Source organism: Malus domestica, chromosome 03, assembly GCF_042453785.1.
Source record: "Malus domestica chromosome 03, GDT2T_hap1".
Classification (NCBI taxonomy): domain Eukaryota; kingdom Viridiplantae; phylum Streptophyta; class Magnoliopsida; order Rosales; family Rosaceae; genus Malus; species Malus domestica.
Window position 1 is genome coordinate 20,309,239 of NC_091663.1, and position 13,799 is coordinate 20,323,037.

At 38.8% G+C, this 13,799-nt stretch overlaps 1 protein-coding gene across 1 annotated transcript; it reads right to left on the reverse strand.

The window, feature by feature from the left end:
• Nucleotides 1-1,200: 1,200 nt before the first annotated feature.
• LOC103426079 (uncharacterized) lies at nucleotides 1,201-7,110 on the reverse strand. The gene is made up of 13 exons (XM_008364168.4): nucleotides 6,869-7,110; nucleotides 6,651-6,746; nucleotides 6,384-6,461; nucleotides 4,901-4,981; nucleotides 4,217-4,436; nucleotides 4,083-4,141; nucleotides 2,854-2,903; nucleotides 2,675-2,762; nucleotides 2,325-2,582; nucleotides 2,132-2,224; nucleotides 1,897-2,001; nucleotides 1,612-1,728; nucleotides 1,201-1,516 (listed from the first exon to the last, which is right to left on the reverse strand). Exons 1-13 carry the CDS (start codon nucleotides 6,932-6,934, stop codon nucleotides 1,445-1,447), a joined length of 1,383 nt encoding a protein of 460 aa, XP_008362390.3. The 5' UTR covers nucleotides 6,935-7,110; the 3' UTR covers nucleotides 1,201-1,444.
• Nucleotides 7,111-13,799: the final 6,689 nt, after the last annotated feature.

Consider the following 13,799-nt stretch of genomic DNA (forward strand, 5'->3'; position numbering starts at 1 on the left):
AAAAAAAAAGGCGAGAATCTTGTAAATGGCAAGTTTTATACAAATTTATTTACCCACCTTAACTTGTTGTATAACATATTAAATAAAAAAAACTTGAGATATTCCATTCAACAAAACTATGAGTTTAACCTCTATACAAAATTCCACCATCTGCAGAAAGAGAATATCAACTTACTACCAATGCCGGAGCTAATAATTTTTTCACCGGTTGGGGCTAGCTAAAAGATTTAAATCTTTATAAACAAAGAAACTTTATGCTGTATTTTTCACAGTATTAGCTAGCTTACAAGGTGAGCCAAGAGTTTTCATTATTAAACAAATTTGTGCTAAAATTCCAACAAATTCAAACTTGTACATGTACAAAAAAGCGATGAGAAAAAGGATGTAAGAAAAAGAGACGGTTTGTAAATTGTATTATATAATTTTATATAATTAAATCGAGAGAATTCAAATTAGTGACTAAATATATGGTGGACTACATTCGAAAATCTAAAAAGATGCAAAATTTTATTTTTCACCGAAAGTTACCTAGGCTATAGCCCAGGGTTGTCCTTAACACGGCTCCGCCATACTTGCTACTTGCTTGTTGCCGCGGGTATTGGCAGAAGTCTCCATATTCGATTAATGTTGTTATCATACAATTGGTCGAAATTTTTTTGTTCAATTTTCCAACCAATTGTGTTATTACACTTGGTGTACAAAACCATCTTCCCGGCACACTTATAAATCTCTCCCCCACAGAAAACCCCCTTCATTGTAGAAGCTTCTCTAGGAAATAGATGAGCGAAACCATGCTTGAGGACGAGTATGTCAAATGGGGCCCAAAGAGTTCTTTCGTTAGACATGAGAAAAAACGGATGGTTGATTGTATCACCCATCACCACACCTGTAATTCTCTCATTCAGGTGGGTTGTGTGCATGATCGCCCATAACCCCTATCGACAACATATCCTCGCCATATTGACAGTATAACGATACACTATTTATATGCTATCAATACGATAAAGATACGTTGTCAATATACCATCAATACAGGTCATGCGCACAACCCACAAGGACAAGAGAGAATTTCTCGTCACCACGCTAGTGACTAGTCACAATGCCTCATAGTCGAGTTGGAGGTCGAAAATCAGACCCTTAGGCCTCTTTTGGTTTAGGCCTTAGACTCTAACCTCCTGTTGGCCAAAACACTCAGTCCAGTTTCTGTATAGCAGACTGTTAAAATTGTATTATAAAAGTAGAGTCGAGAAAAATCAAAGCTTACAATACAACGAGGCTTTCTATTCCGCAATTTGTTCCGAGATGAGCAACTATTTCATAAAACTGACCTAGTCTGAATATGTCTTCTCCTCTGAATTGACAAAATCTATTCCAATCCATTGAAGCACGGGGCAGAAACGAAAACTTGCCGACTTTCCATTTCTAGCCACGGACTCTGTCTTAATCATTTCTCTTTCTTAGCAAATGCCTCCCCTTTGCACTCACTTCCAGCAGGAACCACGAAACCTGCACCGACCTGGAAGCCAACAAAATGTAAATAATGGGATACGGTGCACTGAATGGGACAGAAGAGGAAGGGGGGCAACAAGAGAAATAAGAGATCATGCTTACTTGACAATCTTTAAGTACAACACGATCTTGGAGCTGTACGTTACTGCAAATAACTGAATTCTGGACTGAACAACCATCGCCAATGGTAACATGATTCATAACAACTGAATTCACAACCTGCGGCGCGGGGGGGGGGAAAGAAAAAAACGGAATTGACTATATTATCTGAGTTCTAAATCTCAGTTTTTCTATTCATTCAGGAATCAATTCATATTTCAATAAATAAAAAAGGCATTTATACTATATTTTAGCTTCCAACGTTTTATGATAAACAAATTATCTTACCTTCACGTTAGAACCTATCCGGCAGTGACGACCAATAACAGATCGTTTAACACTACATTTGTCACCCATCTGTGAACCTTCCCCAAGCATACAATGTGGTCCGACCTAAATGGAAGAAAAGGAATGACCTTAACCCAGCATAATGGCCTAAACTTTCGCAAACTGTCAGAAAAGCCCTAACATTTATTGCTGAATTGACAATCAATCGTTTTGGTTTTTAAACAATTTGACTTACAGCCGTTTTAGATCCAAGTTCTGCTGACGGATGGATGATGTTATTTTGTGCAGAGAATGAATACCCTGACAAATGGCTAGCATCTCCTATGACCTGATAGAATTTGTGAAATGTTAAAACTATCCACATAATGAATGCAGAAGAGAATTTTCACGGAAAAATGGCAAACTAAAGCTCTCAACCATGAACTCACATCTCGATTAATGTCACTGAATGCTTGAATGGAATTTAACCTCACACAGTACTTGCTGTTTCCAGCAATATAAACACAGCATTTATGGGTTCTTTGCGCAGGAGTAGAGCCATTACAACCTAGTGCATAGAGCTCATGGAAGCTTGGAGTGGATGAATTAGCCAGGATTCGAGATATCACTAGTTGGTTGCTCTGAGAACTAGCCTTCTCATTTCCATTTTCTTCTGGTTGTGGTACACCATTTGACACTTCTGAATTCTAATGTTCAAACACAGAAATATGAATGAGTCAGATGTTTTAGAAGGGCCTGCATGTTAAAGGAATCTAGCAAGGAACTGCACTGGACTAACCAGCTGGCGACGAACAAGATAAGGTAATACATCGCGCTTTAAACTTTGAAAGGTATCCTTTTGATCCAAAACTTCTTGTAGAACAGACCTAGGAGGGAATGGAAAAATATACTGCATGTATAAAGATCGATTTGTATATGACAAACATCATTTGACAGCAAAACGGAAAGATGTATAACCTCTTGAATGCATATAAATGAGCATCCATGAGATCAGATCGAATTTCCATCTACAAGGAAAATACAAGTGTAAGAATAAACAGAAACATATAAACCTTATATCACGGTTAATGACATTTATATCCCCCTAAAAAAAGTTTACCGCCTAGATTATGCACCAAATGTTAATGTGAGGTTCTACCAACTACCATTCATTTTTCAGTTAAATTTGCCATGTTCTGTGCAGGAGACTTTCTTTTTTATGTGGTTTTCTTAATTTTATTTATGTCTTCACTTTCACTTCCTCCCCTTGCTTCTCTCTTCTCTCCCTGGTTCTCTCTTCTTTCTCCGCCCATTAAAAAACCACAAATCCCACCCGCCACCAACCCTCTATTCTAACCTGTTCAAACAAAATTTCCATGAGTAAAACAACAAATAAATAAAATAATCAAGTACTCAGCTCACACTGACATATAAAAGAAACCCCCAATTGAAATATAAAACATCAACACCAAAACTGACTCAACAGACACTCAGCTGGCACCAGCTAAAAGATCCCCGGAAACCCCAACAACCTATCAAAACCACCCCAGCCCACTACCAAACCCAGTGGCCATTAGCACCCAAACCCACCAAAACACCAATCCCTAAATCCAATTAACTCACGCAAGCATAAGCACAGAGAGAGGGAGAGTTTAAAAAAATGACCCAATGCCCTTAACAGAGGCCTCCTCTCCGCAGCACATTATCTTATTTACAAATTATTGGATGGAACTAGATGGAGACCAACACTTACTTGTCTCTTTTATTTTTTAATAAGAAACAAAGAATTTAATTGGACAGAGAACCCAAATTACCATACATGCATAAACAAGAGAGTACACTGAAAAAAGAAAAAGATTAGGGGGTCAATCGTCACATCCTAAAAGATCAAGAGCATTGGTATAATTTCTTCAAGCAAGAAAAATTATTAAGAATCCATAAATGTTAAAGCTGGAATGCTATCCTGAAAAGCACCTAATCAAATCCATGATTGAATTTCAAATTTAGTAGTGATCAGCACGAACTAAAACAGTAACTTTAAATTTTTATTATGATACCGTCCAAATTGAGAGAATAGTTTCAGATTTTATGTGAGGTTGTAGTTGAGTGCCAAGCATATCTCAATGAAATTCACCAGCCCAGTAGTTGTTTACTACTGGAAAGTGTCGACCAAAAGAAACAAAATAATTCAGGGGCAAACCAATTACCTGGCCAACCGCACGGAGTATGCTCTTCTGAATTCGAATATCTTTCTCAAGTTCCGCTCCTAGCAAGGACCAAAAGATAGATGAGGAATTTAAAAGATTACATGCTACAGAAAGGGAAAATTAAAAGAACTAACCTGTTGCTATGTACAGTAAAAACTGCTTTGTCGGATCCAGCCCAATGATATTGTAGTGCCCTGGTTTCTTGGCTTTGTCTTTTCCAACAGAGGATCCCGAATCCGAAGGTCCACTTACAGGAGCAGAACAAAGCATTGCAGTTAATACTGCATCATGACGTCTATGAGCAGCAGCTACAGCACCAGGAGAAACATCAGAGACAATATCGCCACTCACAACCTGCAGCAACACAAGGAGTTGAAGACCTAGTTTGGGAGCGAGGTGCTTAAAAAAAAAGCACCTATGAAAAAAAGCTGTGAGGGTTTTAGGTGTTTGGTAAACTGAAAAAAAAAGGCTTATTTTGGAAGCTGATGTGAGAATAAGCTGAAATCAAAGGAAAAAGTTGAAGCTGCCATTTGCAGCTTTGGAAAACTGGCTTTTTTTCAAAGCACACGGAGCTACAGTGCTCCTTTAATGAAAAGACCCACTATCAGACTGCTTTTTTTTCTTCCAAAAGCACTTTTACAAAAAAGTTTACCAAACGCTCTGCTGATTTATTTCACAGCCGCTTATTCTCACAGCACAGCCGCTTATTCTCACAGCAGCTTTTTTTCAAAGCACAGCAATACCAAACCAGCCCGAAGGCTAATCTAGAAGAAACTTTTGAGAAGTCAAAATACTAGAAAGAATATATAGATGCTAACCAAAATGTCATTTGCAGTCAAGTGGTGTGCAATGGCCCGAAGTGCACCAGCTGTTCCAACATCCTCAGGGACTGCTGCAACCTGCACTAAGCCGAATTATGCAATGCATCTCTACGTGAAATTCTTAGATAAAAGACCCATTCATGGAGTTGATTAGAAAGACTGCTCGGTATCACGTTGGCTATAAAACTATATACTAACGAGCTCAGTTTACATGCACACATGCCTAAATGAAATGCAATGTAAATGCAAGAGATGTAAATCCAGCTTCAGAGAAATTTAGCAGTAGAAACAATTTTGGAAACACAGAATTGGACCATTTACAAGCAAGGAATGAAAATCTAATTGAGCAGTAAACAATAATGAAAAACAATGGATTTGCATCAAACCAAGGCTTTCAAAGAACAGAGAGTGGAACATATTCAACGCCATGCTTGACAACCAGAGTCATAGTCCCATGCATCATACAATCTCTTAAAAGACAAGTTTTATTACAACATAAATTAGATTAGTAGGAGGACTAACAATAGCCCATAAGAGGCTTTCAAGGAAAAATTTATACCTCTCACACACCAAAGAGTTACATGAGGCTGGAATAACCCAGCTCAAATATGCCTCCCCAAGCAGCCCTTACCCAGCAATGCAACTGGACAGTGAAGACACGCAATCTACACACTATCTTGCAATGGCAGAATTTTGGTATTGTTATCATATGTAAAGGCAAGAAAAGGGAGAACAAAAGGCTGTTCCTCCTAACAAACACTCCTCCCAAAACCTCACCCTTTCCTCATTTCCCACCCCAATCAAAACTGTAATAAGAGGAAAGAATTGAGACTACGAGAGATGCATTCAGGGGCATGGACTTGAACCTGCGAGCACAAGGCTAGAATCCCACCCATTTTAATGCACCTAATAACAGGATGCCAAAGGCAACTCCTCGCTAACTGACAACCTTCATAAGAAGTCTCCAATTTATGCTTCAATTCACCCAATTTTACTAAATGGCCCTTTTTCCCCTCCACCACCACACCATCACCTCCCACAGAAAATTCCTCATCAAAAGCGACAATGTTAGGATTCCTGCACAGAGGCCAAAAACGATTGGATCCATGCCGACCTTCCCCTTCTCTATAAAACTGCCTTCCTCCAATCTTATAGCCTCCCTCTTCACATTTTCTATAATTGCATCCCAAAAGGTAATGGTCCCTGGGTTGCTCCCCAAATACTTGTGATTTCTAATTACTTACACCGATGCTATCGTTTCAATTTGTTATAAATCCAAGTGCACACGTACTGAGACTAGAGAGTACAACATTGACAAACATCATATGCATAAAGTGTCCCCCAACGCAACACATATCTAAACGAACTACTAATTATATAACCACACTAGATCCTTGGAGCAGAAACAAAATAAGTAGCATGAAATTCAAAACATTAACAATCAAAACAAATATAGAAGAAATGAAAGTTGGGTAAGTACCTCAACATGTAAACGATCGACATAAGCCCCTGAAATCCAACTTCCAACGAGTACGGCTGCATCTTGCCCTTCAACAACCTAGAAAATCGACAGTTAGCCCTGTTTGGTTACTGGAGAAACGAAAAATTGGCATCACATTAAACCCAACAAAGCCAGGGCAAGTGTAAACAAAAAAACCCTTTACTCATGAGCAACCATTCACCAAGCAGAGAGCATAAGAGTTACTATGAGGTCCTTAAGGAAGAGAGAGAGGAGAAGAAGTCGTACAACTATGAGGTTCTTAAGGTTACAGAGTTCTAAGAGCTCCAGAACGTAGGAGATAACCGGACGATTCGCCACCGGAAGCAGAGCCTTTGGGACCTCCTGCCATTGCAATTCATAAAAAAAAAAAAAAAAAAAAAGAATAAGAAATCATAACAAAAATTGGAGAGAAATAAACCGAATGGGATTCCGGAGAACCAAAGAGCGTAGAAAAAGAGGGGGACCTTGGAGACTAGAGGGACAAGATTCTTCGAGGTGCCACCGGCTAAGACTACCACTTGGAAATCCATCGGAGCAGCAGCAGAGAGGGAGAGGGGGAGAGAGAGAAGGGTTCAGGTTCCGCTTTTTTAGGCGTTTTTGTCTCCACAGGAAGCAGAGCGAGCGAGGGTGGCTTGACCACTCGCAATTGTTGTGTGTAATTAACGGCGTTCGTCTACTTAGTGGATTCGGATCGGTTTGATTCGGTTTGACAAGATCGTTTGATTTATTTTAATATAAAAATAAAAACATTTAGAATGAGATGCCTCTTTTTACACTTTCTAGATTCAATATTTGTTACTTTCCAACTTCAAATTAAAATATTTTCATTTTGATTAAACCCTATATTTCATGTATATTCTTATTTAAGTGTTTTCTAAATTCATTTTTTGTTAATATTAATTTATTTCTTACTATTTTTATGGAACCTCTTCCATTTTCTTAATTTAAGGATTCAATTATATATCTAAATGGTTTAAGAAATTTCAATTTATCTAAATTATTTGGGACTTTATTTCAAAAAATTATTTGTAACTTTGTTTTATACAAAAATTGTTTGTAACTTTTTTCTTCATTACGGTAAGTCTATAACTATTGTCGTTGATAGTTATTTCTTACTCTTTATTTTTTGTTTCTAGAAATTCAGGTATGATTGAATTAAAATGTACTATCGTTCTTTAAAATAAAAAATTGACATGTACCAACACAATTTATTTTCAAATTGAAACGTACCTATGCAAAATTAAAACTTATTCATCCCGAATTAAAATGTATGCTTACTAATTTGATATGTATACATGCTAAATTGATATATATATCAAGTATGTAATATCATTTTGAGTACATTGGTACGTTTAAAATTGGTGATATTTTGTTAAAAAAAACCATCATCCTTTTTGCACCCACAATTCAACATTTATTCTTTGTTATATATATATATATATATATATTGAAATATATTGAATCACTAGGACATAAATGAACAATATCTTGTTTTGCAAGATTTAGGAATTTGTTATATATTGAATTTAATTAGTAAATTAGTTATAATGAAAATTTGTGTAATTTGAAAGTAATTAGTAAATTAATTAAAATTGTAGAAAAGTAGTTTGATCAAGTATCTAAAAGTCTTAGATGTTTGGTCTAAGAAATTTAAATACCAAGCATCTACATCAAAATGCCCTTGAAAATAAAATCAAATTAACTAGTGTTGATGCACAAAATTTGGTCGATCTTGGATCAACATAAATCCGACCGTAAATCACACATACGCTTAAGAATGCAAAGGTATATTCTGGTTCATCCCAACTTAGGGCTACGTCCACACTGGTGTTGACCCGGTTTCATTATGTAAATTGAGGTTACAATGTACATGAGGCTTAAGAGGCTATAGAGTAGGGGTGGGCGCGGTGCGGTTTGGTGCGGTTTCGAATGAAACCACAACCGAAACCGAAACATTTTGCGGTGCGGTGCGGTGCGGTTTTGAAGCCAAAACCAAAATGAAACCAAACCGTTCGGTTCGGTGCGGTGCGGTTTCAAACGGTTTCGGTTTGGTTTTTGAGAAAAAAAATGTACAATTTAAAATATACACCTATTTATGCATAAGACGGTCTTATTTTCCTCGTATATTAATTAATGAATATGCAGTAAAATTGCAGCAAAACTGCATAAAAAACAGCAGCAAAAACTGCACAAAACTGCACCAAAACTGCACAAAACTGCACCCAAAAATAATGCAGCAAAACAGCATTAAAAAACAGCACCAAAACAGCACCAAAAACTGCACCAAAACAGCCCCAAAACTGCACCAAAAAACTGCACAAAACATAACCAAAAATCTGCACCAAAAGTGCAGCTAACTTGTACCAAACTTGTACCAAAACTGCAACAAATGACAACTACTAAAATTGAGACAACATCCAATGCATCAAAGGATTTAAACTTTAAATCCTTATGCATCACATCTATTAAAATTGAACTTGATCACCAATCACAATACTTTACAATCCAATTGAAAGGTTAAGTTTGCCATAATACAAACCTATAAGTTATAACCTAGTTGAAAAGTTTAAAATATAAGTTATATAACATTTATTTATTATATGGTGCGGTTTCGGTTTCGGTGCGGTTTTGAAAACCCAAAACCGAAACCAAACCGTTTTGTGTGCCGCGGTTCGGTTTTGAAACCAAAACCGTTTCAAAACCGCAAAACCAAACCGTTTGGTGCGGTTTGATTCGATTCGTGTTTCGGTTTCGGTTTTCGGTTCCAAGTGCCCACCCCTACTATAGAGGCTAGGGCTTGCTCTCCTTTACTCTTCTTTGCTATCTCTCTAAAGTGAAGGTGATAGAATAAGGGTTTCCTTTCTCTCTTACATACATAATGGGCTAAGTAGTGAGACCCAAATATTGAGGCTCAATCTATGCTACACCAACTAGTATTTAATGAACCGATTTAGTTTGGTTTAGTTCAATGTTAACAAATATTACCATTGAAAATCGAACCAAACCAAACCATTATTAATTGGTTTGATTGGGCTTGGTTCGGTCATTTAAGCTTGTTCTACACATAAATTTGAAAAAAAAAACTCAATTTTTCAAGAGTTTTTAATCTTCTAAACGAATACACATCTTACGCATTCCGATTGGATTAAAAGATTAAGTTTTTTCAGAATATAAAAAGTTTGTTTATACCATATTTAGGGCCTCGTATTTATACCTCGTATAAATACTCAGGGGACTTAATTGTAATTATGTAATAAAGGAAAGGGCAAATATGTAATAAGTGAGGAGTCCTTATTCTATAAAAGGACCCCTCACCCTCACAATTGAGAGAGGCCATTTCTGAGACCAATTCCTAAGGCTCCTCACCCCCTCTCAAAGCTTTCACTCTTAAAGCTCTCTCTCCCTCAGATAAATACATAACCAGTGTGGACGTAGCCCAAACCTTGGGGTGAACCACGATACATCTTGTGTTATTTACATTACTTGCAGATTCACGGTCGGATTTACGTTGTTCCAAGACCTCCGGTTTTGTGCATTAACATTTGGCGCCGTCTGTGGGAATCGATACGAAAAGTTGTGTCAGTTCTCTTTCATTTTTTCACATCCACTGTGAATCTGCAAAAACCCACAAACCTCACTGGATTTTTCCAGAAAAAAAACATTCACTAAGCTCCAAAACTCATCCCTTAAACGCTCCTCAGAGCTCTCTCTCTACTGTGTTTGTGTTTACACAATAAAAACAGAAGATTCTGGATAGGAAGACTACTGGTATTTTAGACTTGTTCGCTTTGGCTTCTTTAAAAAAAAAAACCTCCATTCATCGCTTCCCTTCCCACCAAAAATTATTCAACAGCAAAAATGGGGTTAGCTCTGAGCTTGGGGGATACTTCAAAGCCTTTTCTGTTCCTTGACAAAGCTCCAAAGATTGGAAGCAACAAGGATCTAGGGTTTTCCATAGGCTTGGGGAGTGTTCCTTGACAACGCGTAGCGGTATGTTCCTTGACAACGCTTATCAGCTCCGAATCTTTGGTTCCAATTTGAAAAGATGATGAAGAAAGCAGTGCAAGTGTATATGATCTCGATTTTGAAACCGTGGCAAAACCTCATCAACAGAGGCAGCATGTCACAACTCACAAGAATAGCTCCTCCTACGCCGCCTCCGCCTCTTTCGCCTACAACTCATTTTCTTGTTGGTCCTCCAAAGGTCGACCCATGTGTTCGTCTATTTTTCCGGGACCTTGGTTCCCCTAAAGATGTGCTGCAACTGCTCCCGTCTGCCTGGTCGCACAATCCCCTGACTACGCTCAAGATCATTTGCAACCTAGAAGAAGCTTAGTCCGACGAGGAAGCCTTCTTGATGCCGATGGTTTGGCTCCACCAGAACCACCCCAACACCCTCGCCCGCAACCTCTTCCCCATAACGATCTACTTTTCTTGTATTATCGGCCTTGTCCCCCTTCTCACCCGAGTGCTTCTCGACGGCCGCCACCACGAAGTTGATCACAAGGAGGCAGCGAAACGTAAAATTATTGCATCGTCATCAGGGGGCGGTGGCGGCGGCATTAACCAAGAAAATGGCAGCCAAGCTAAAAGCCAAAGAAAAACTCGGGTTGCCCAACGTGCGGTGGTTCTTAATGAGGGACGACGACACAGTGTTTTTTTAGCGACAACCTAGTTTCGATGCTGACGAGGTACGACCACGACCTTGAACCCGATCCGATCCTCATAGATCTGAAATTGCCATGGCTCCCGTTTCGGCTCTCGCTAAGTACAAGCTAGTCTTCATAGGGGATCAGTCCGTCGGTAAAATCAGCGTCATCACTCGCTTCATGTATGACAAGTTCGACAATATCAGTGGTGGGACTGTGTGTGCCAACTGCAGTCATAGAAAAGCCCTCTCTTTTCTTTCACAAATTCCCCAAGTCTCTTTTCCTTTACAGAAAAGAAAAAGGAAGAGTAATGGATGGGCACGACTTGTCCAATAAAAGCAAGTGCTGTCACTTTAGAGAAAAGGAATACAGAAAGCAAAAGTAAGGAGCGGGGAGATCAAGAACCAAAAAAAAAAAAAAAAAAAAGCAGAAAAGAGATATGCGATGGAAAAGAGCAAAGCAGAAAGCATGGCTACCCTTTCAACATGAGATCTGCGGTAGAAAAGAGCAAAGTAGAAAGCATGGCTACCCAGATAATTGCAGAAAGCAGAAAAAAGGAGGAAAGCAAAAATGAGGCACATGGGGATAAAGAGAAAGCAAAAGGGAGGCACATGGGGACACTGCAAAAGCAAGGAATAAACACCCCACCAGAATGATGTAATTTATTTTCCTTATCTTTCGGAAACATCTGTATAAATCCCATCAGAGGGTAATATGTATAAACCCCATCAGAGGGTAATATGTATAAACCCCATCAGAGGGTAATTAAATATAAAAAAGAAAAAGAAAAGGCAAAGCCCAAAATAAATGGGCTGGAATGTTGTGTAGAGGGCGAAGGTCCATAAGCCCAAAATAACTCCAACCAGGCGATCAAAAGTACGCCCAGTACTCCACAATTATTCGACAACTTGCCGCTATTACCACCAACCAGGTGATCGAAAGTACGCCCAGTACTCCAAAATTATTTGGTAACCTGCCGCTATTAACACCAACCAGGTGATGAAATGTACAACCTGTACTCTAATATCATTTGGCAACTAGCCATTCATGCCACCAATCAGGTGATGAAATGTACAACCCGTACTAATCAGGTAATGAAATGTACAACCCGTACTCTAATATTATTTGGCAACTAGCCATTCATGCCACAAACCAGATGATGAAATGTACAACCCGTACTCTCCTTCATGCCACCAACCAGGTGATCAAAAGTATACCCAGTACTCCAAAATCATACATGAGCATCACTCATATAAAATCATACATAAACATTCATGAGCATCACTCATGGCAATCATGCATAAACATTCATGACGATCATTCATGTCAACATTCATGAGCATCACTCATGTCAACATCCATGAGCATCACTTATGTTAATCAACAGAAACATTCATGAGCATCACTCATGTCAATCAGCTTCAAAAGCTTCATTTACAAAGCTCTAGCTTCAAAAGCTTCATTTACAAAAGCTCCAGCTTCGAAAGCTTCATTTACAGAGCTCTAGCTTCAAAGTTTCACTTGCAAAGCTTCACCTACAAAGCTTCAGTGCAGGGTATACAAATACCACCTCCGAACAACCGCCACTTCGGCCCATACATGGATTTAATTTGAAGTCTCCAGCCAACAGACTCTATTGACCGAAGACTTGGGGGACTACATTATGTACCATATATTGGGCCTCAACTGGGCCTCATGAAAAATACTTGGGGGACTTAGCCCATTATTTATGTATTAAGAAGCGATCCCTTATTCTATAAAAGGGACTCCCTCACTTCCATTAGAGAGCACCCATTATTCATGTATTGAGGAGTGAGCCCTTATTCTATAAAAGGGACTCCCTCACCTTCATTAGAGAGCAACGCTGCCAGCTGAGCAACCACCTCACCGTGAGCATCACTGCTAACGTGTTATTTATGTATTGAGGAACAAGCCCTTATTCTATAAAAGGGACTCCCTTACCATTATTAGAGAGCATCAACTCTAGCCCATCATCCATGTATTGAGGAGTGAACTCTTATTCTATAAAAGGGACTCCATCACCTTCAAATGCCACAAGCCGAGCCGAGCAGCCTCGCAGCGTGTGCTACTTCTAGTTGAGTATCATTTCAAATTGAGCACCGCCTCATATCAAGCATCAGTTCAAGACAACATCTAGTTACTTCGGCCCATGATAAGAGCATATTTATGAGACTAAGTTAGCTTGTTCTCATGCATTTATGTTGTTATTTCTTAGTTAATTATGTATTTTAAGCTATTTTCGTGTGTTTGTAGGTCCATAGGCCTTATGAAGCAATAAGATGCATTTTGGTGCATTTTGGGCTTGGAATGAATAACACATGCATGGAGCAAGGTGGATGGATGAAATTGAAGACTAAAGAGGCTAGGAATGTGTTAAAGAGAAAGAAGAATTAATGTAAAAAGGACAAAGAGCTCAGCCATAAAAGGGTGTCACTCTACCGTTCACCTTTCCATAATTGTCGTGCACCACCATTGCACTCCCTTTGGATTCCTATGTCATGCATCATCATCCATGTTCCCTCCATTGACTCATTTGTTGCATCATTCCACCTCCCTTTCCTTTCTCTACCATGTGCACAATCATTCATGTTCCCTAGCTACAACACCACTCTATTTTACCCCCATGCTTTGCGTCATCACTTCACTTTCACCTTTGAATCATTTTAAACACCACTCATTGCACTCAATTGCTACACCATTCCTTGTTCCCTCCATCATTTCAAAT

What these genes read in the sequence shown, in the direction of transcription:
- LOC103426079 (XM_008364168.4), bottom strand. Translation starts at nt 6,934, where the DNA reads ATGGATTTCCAAGTGGTAGTCTTAGCCGGTGGCACCTCGAAGAATCTT. An exon ending in TGACTGCAAATGACATTTTG is followed by an intron (nt 4,437 to 4,900) that starts GTTAGCATCTAT and finishes GTGTTGCTGCAG; the next exon opens with GTTGTGAGTGGCGATATTGT. An exon ending in TACTCCGTGCGGTTGGCCAG is followed by an intron (nt 2,904 to 4,082) that starts GTAATTGGTTTG and finishes TTTTCCTTGTAG; the next exon opens with ATGGAAATTCGATCTGATCT.